This window comes from Lathyrus oleraceus, chromosome 5 (assembly GCF_024323335.1).
Source record: "Lathyrus oleraceus cultivar Zhongwan6 chromosome 5, CAAS_Psat_ZW6_1.0, whole genome shotgun sequence".
Classification (NCBI taxonomy): domain Eukaryota; kingdom Viridiplantae; phylum Streptophyta; class Magnoliopsida; order Fabales; family Fabaceae; genus Lathyrus; species Lathyrus oleraceus.
In genome coordinates, this window is record NC_066583.1 from 477,089,818 (window position 1) to 477,095,803 (window position 5,986).

Consider the following 5,986-nt stretch of genomic DNA (forward strand, 5'->3'; position numbering starts at 1 on the left):
CCATTTTCAAAAATACAAAAAAAAAATTCATTTTTTTAAAGTTAAAACAAACTGACCCATATTTGGAACATTGAAACAAAGACACTTAAATGACAGTTTTGATGAATTTATAATAACTTTTTACCATCAAAAGTAACAAATGAATAAAAATGTGGGAAGAATTATGAAATAAATTTGTCCATTAAAAATGGTAAGAATTTTTCTTACATCCTTCAAAGGCATGATATGCCACAAATTTAAAGCCATTAGAGAAGGTTGTAAAAGTATTTTTAGTTGTAATTAACTTTCTCAAGTTTATAGGAGATTTGTGGAAATTCTGATCATGGAGTTACAATTTAAAAAACATGGAAACAAAATATTCATGCCTAAATGTCAATTAATTATGCAGGACCTAATTCATTATGTAGTAGTCCCTCTTCCCCTGATGGCTTAATCATAAAGTAAATTATTAAGTCGGAGCTAAAAGAATACAATAAGGGATGCAAATCATGATATGCATCCCTTGTTGTATATCAATCTTTTCTTTTTCAGCAGTGGGTGGAACTGTGATTGTGAATTGTTGAGATATTCATCTAATTTTCTCTTTCTATAAGGATTAGTGAATTTGATATCCTCAAGTATGCTTTTCTCCTTCAACATGTGAATTCCCATTTCTGTGCTGATTGATTTCATTACCTCGTCATTAAGATATCTCGATGTCAGAGTACACTTCACCTCGAGCTCGACATGGATCCATTGTTCTCTGTCCAGTATAGGTTTTCCGCAATTCAGATTAAGTTGAAATACATGTGTCGAATGGATCCAGAGTTTTAGCCCGGAACAAGCGTGGCCATTGACCGACAGATCAAATTCTACATCAAGATCCTTAATGATAGGGCCCTTGTTATGCATCCATTTAGTCGAAAAGAAGAAAGTTATGGAAGGGAACCAGTTCCGAACCCAGAAAGACATTGTTAGTCCTCTGTTATCGTTCTCGATCCACTGCGGAACCCTCTCAATGCCTCTACTTTTATGCTCGAACCACTTTGGAATCCCCTCACTCCCCCTTGGAATACAAAAATTTGTGTGTCTAGCCTCATGTAATTTCTGTTTGTCATAAATAATGTTTAGTTTAGAATATCAAAGAGTTATGATATATTAAATCAAATAGTTATTCAAGATAAAACAACAATACCTTGTTCAGTAGCATGCTTCTAGTTGAGGAATTCAAGGATTCACATTGTAATGCAGATAATGTGTTTAGACTCGGCGGAATCCCTCTAATTTCCTTAAGAAACTTGCAACCATCCAAAACGATGCTACTTAAAAAGCTACATTCTACGAGGCATTCGGGAAGAACTGTGAAATCATTCCTTGATAGGTCTAAATATTTCAAATTAGCAAACCACTTGATAATTATCGAAAGAAATGCATCTGATATGTTGCAATTTTGGAGGATGAGATTTTGTACATTTGAAGACACTTTTGGGTTCATCAGTTTATCATTTTTTATTGGCAAGAATATACAATCCTCAACCATAATCCAGGACAAACTTGGTAGCATGAGAATGCTACTTGGTAATGTAAGCATTCCATTTCCCCATATTCGTAGTGTACATAGCCCGGTGAAATTTTGAAATGAAAATGACAGTTCTTCAATGGAAGTGCCCTCCAAAACTATGGCTTCTATGTTCTCCATCACTTGTAATATTTCTGGAAATCTCTTGAGATTTTTACAATATTGAAGTCTCAACACTTGAAGAGAAGCCAACTTTATGGGAGGAAAAGTTCTAAGTTTGCTGCAACCCTCAGCATTCAATATTTTTAGTTTATTCAGAAACCCAACAGAAGGATGAATTGCAACTAAATTCTCGCAATTTTGAAATATGAATTTTTCTAAATTTGGGAGACCAGATACATCATTAATGCATGTTAAAGATCGACAACTTTCTAAATTTAACTCTGTCATATTCAAGAACCCCTGCATACAGAAACAAACAATATTCAATGTTTTATTGGTATAAGAGATGAGAAAACTTGAGCATTTATTTTAACCTACCTTCAATGTTCTTGATAACTCAAATGATGTTAGGTAACCTTCACTCAGTTTGCATATGGAAAGTTTCTTGGGACAAAAATTGGATGGTATATCTACTGAAGGATATTTACACCAATCTAGTACTCTTAAACTGTTTGGAAGATGCTTCAGACCTTTACAAAAGAAACCATTTTTTATAATAAGTGTTTTGAGGTTTTTCATGTTCTTCAACTCATCTCCCTCCCATTCTACTATATCTTCTTCAAATGATGGGAAATTCAGATATATGATTCCAATTCGATTTGTTCCCTTTTAACACAAAAAAAAAAACACAAATCAATCAAATCAGCACTGGCAGTAGTAACTATAATAAGAGATAAAAAAAACAAATTATCTTACAGTATTTTGTTCTAAAACATGAACTATATCTTCATAAAACCACAATCTGCTGCGTTTCCCAGGTTCTTGAGGTGATTCTTGTCGGACAATTTCTTTACCCATATCTTCAATCAAGTCATGTAATGTGACAGTACTAAACAAGCTAAACTTAATGAGTGATTTTTGAACTAACACTTCAATTTGATGCTTCTTGCAGCAACCATAATGAGCAAGAAGTATCTCTTGAACCTTTACCAAATCATATCCTTTGAAACAACAAGCAATGTCGAGAAAAACACTTTGCTCCATTTCCTTCAAATTGTTAAAGCTTACTTTAAGTATCTCATGGATATCTTTATTGGGAATCTTTTCATACTCATCCAATAAATCTTTCCATTCTTGTATACATTTTCCAAACAAGTTGGAACCCACTACTTCTAGAGCTAATGGAAGACCAGAAGCATAAGTTACTGCGCGATTTAAAACATTTGCATACCTTGAATCAACATTTTCAGTTTTAAATGCCATCCACCTCAACAGTTCAAAAGCTTCTTCCTCATCCAACCCATCTACTTCACATGTTCTTTTAATCATGTGACAAGATAGCAAGCGTTTGTCTCGAGTAGTAATGATGACTCTGCTACCTTGACCGAACCAATCAAGTTCTCCGGCCAAAGCCCACAACTGCTCGGGTTTGTCAATGTCATCAAGAACTAAAAGAACCTTCTTTTGGCCTAGTGCTTTCTTTATGATCGGAATCCCCTCACTTACATCTCCCAACATAAGATCCAGTCCAACTGTTTTGGAAAGGAGCTCCTCCTGGAGATACTTTAAACCATTTTGATCTGAATTTTCTCTAATATTATGAAGAAAACACAAGCATTCAAATTGATCAGCAATGAAATTAAAAGTTGCTCTTGCAAGTGTTGATTTGCCCATCCCTCCTATCCCATAAATCCCCACCATATAGACTCCACGATCACATCCAACATCCATCAGTGATTTCACGTGAAGCACTCGAGACTCCAGTCCAACCGGGTAATTGGCAACATGGAGACGAGCACGATATATCTTGTTGAAAACTTGTTTGACTATCTTCTCAATAATCTCGTGCTCATATTTGTTCCTTGGATTGAAATGATGGCCTGATAAGTTAGCTGTTTGGTTAAGAGCTATCTTCCATTTTTCCAACCTATTCATATCACCGGTATAAACTTTCTTGGCATTTTGGAGAAAAAAGACGAGGAGAAATAAGAGGGAGGAAAATAAGGTGATGGTTGAGCCATGAGAATAGAGAAGAGCTAGAGCAAGTAAGAAGAGTATGAGAATGATATGAATGGGTTGCGTGTACTGTTTCTTGTATTTTGTAAACTTTTTTTTATGTTTAGACATAGCTTTGCCATAGCTTCCGGTCTGATGTCTCACATGAGAAGGATCCACGTCATAGAAAACAGGCAAAACCAGACGACCATTTTCCTTGGAGCAGTGAATCATGTGGACAAGTTCGTCTAAACAAAATGAAGAAGAAGCATAATTAATAGACAACACTGGGATGAAAATCCTCGAGTCTTCAATAGCCTTAACAAGTGATGGTGTGATTTCGTCACCACTTTGAAGCTCCTTATCATCAATGAAGGTGTTTATTCCCTTATCAGAAAGAGCTTTGTGAAGATTGCCACTGAAACCGAAGCGAGTATCAGTGCCTTTAAAACTGAGGAATACATCGTAGGTACACGCACACTCAAAGAAGAAGGGAGAGGAAGGTGATTGATGAGCCATGAGAACAGAGAAGAAATGGAAGTTGGTGAAGAATAATAATATGGAGGACTATCTCTTTGTTTTAGTGTCGGCTGTCACTAACACCAACAAGAAGGAAATCTTATCTATAACAACAAGTTGGGAAATCAATTTTATTTATTTATTTATTTATTTTGGTTTTATTTAAATTAGATTAAGAACCGCAAGAATGCAATGCAGGGTGGTTAGAGATGACTCATTTAAATAATGTTGGGAAAATAGATTAAAATAACTTATCTTTTAAGTCTTCTATTATTTATTTATTAATCTCCGAGTGATCGGTTGATCATTTCATATAGATTAAAAAAAAAAATAGAAAAAAATTAATGATATTTTTACTAAAATATCTTTATTATGTATTGAGAATTATGAAAATAGTATTAATTAGAGAGTAAAATTGATAAAGATACATTAAAAATTAAAACGGATCATTCATTTTTGGATAACTCTTTTATTTCAAACGAATCAGTCATTATAGGATCGAGAAAGTACATATTAATAATGTCACGTGTCAATGAATCAATAGCTATTTTACAAAACAACTATTTTTGTATTTGGTAGGGTCCACAACAACACTCCCTTAAATACTGTTAAATATCTACCCCAAAGTTGTAATATCTGCAAAAACAAATTATGCATTTTTCACATTTTTTCTAATATGCACAAATCATCTAAAAATGGTATTAGCTCAAAAATAATCGATTCTTACACTAAAAATGGTATTAGCTGCACAAGACTCATGGTGGCTTTGTTAAGTTGTGGCTGCATAACAAGGCTTTCCTTAAGCTCTTTTCCTGTATATTCTTAGGTCTGCATAATGACTCTTTCGTTCTGTTAGTTTTATGACTGAAAGATGAAAACCTAGAAGTATAGAAAAGGAAGTTGCAGGTTGAAAATTCTCTCATTCAACAGAAGCAATATACTTAAGTAATCCAAAAATAAACTGAACACTACACGTTATCAACACTTCAGCAAATAACAACTACTTGCTCCTAAAATATAGGAACCACTAATTGACTGAACAAAAAGCTGAAACAAAATAAGATAAACATAGACAAAAGCCACATAATGCAGTCCAAAACGCAAATAATTAACACTTTCCAATCAAAGTTCACCTTATCTAATCATTGCAACCAATTTACTCCCAAAATAATATCAATGTCTTTTAATTCTAAGACATAGCTTCCACCCTAGTAGAAAACTTCTCATCAAACTGAATTTCCATTCCTTCACTTTTTCCCACAACACTAGTATGATTACCATTCCCCAATTTAACACATGCTCCCTTACTTTGATCTACATATAGCTGTAACAATGTTTTCATTTGAGGAGGGTGAAATTATACTAGCTTCGGTATCAATATAACTGTCACAACCACCCCTTTCACCATTCCTATAAGTTGCAATGGAGCAAAAAAAGGAATTTGAATTCTACCTCCCTCTTCGGAATTGCACACCACCATCATCTTACAATCCATTGTTGCTTCCATTTCTCCTTCTTTTCAATCTAGGTTAAAGGGATGAACTACAGCAGGTGTCTAAAACACGCTATAGTAGTTTATCGCAATCTATTAGACCACATTGGATCAGACGATGTAATAGTACTACACAACTCTACATTTGATTTTTAAAAAATTATCCAATTACATATCGTCTAATCATGTCATATTCTTGTACAGTTTATCTGGAGGCAGTATATGGATCTTGATCATCAGGTTAACCATGACGATGCTGCAGTTTGGACAGCAAAAACACCAATTATCCTATTCACTACTGTGGAGATGCATCAGAGCGA

The 5,986-nt window shown here is 34.3% G+C and overlaps 1 protein-coding gene across 1 annotated transcript; it reads right to left on the reverse strand.

Annotated features, from left to right (window-relative positions):
- Positions 1–250: 250 nt before the first annotated feature.
- Positions 251–4,272, reverse strand: LOC127085544 (disease resistance protein Roq1). Its single transcript, XM_051026061.1, has 4 exons — positions 2,417–4,272; positions 2,039–2,326; positions 1,175–1,960; positions 251–1,086 (listed from the first exon to the last, which is right to left on the reverse strand). Exons 1-4 carry the CDS (start codon positions 4,172–4,174, stop codon positions 487–489), a joined length of 3,432 nt encoding a protein of 1,143 aa, XP_050882018.1. The 5' UTR covers positions 4,175–4,272; the 3' UTR covers positions 251–486.
- Positions 4,273–5,986: the final 1,714 nt, after the last annotated feature.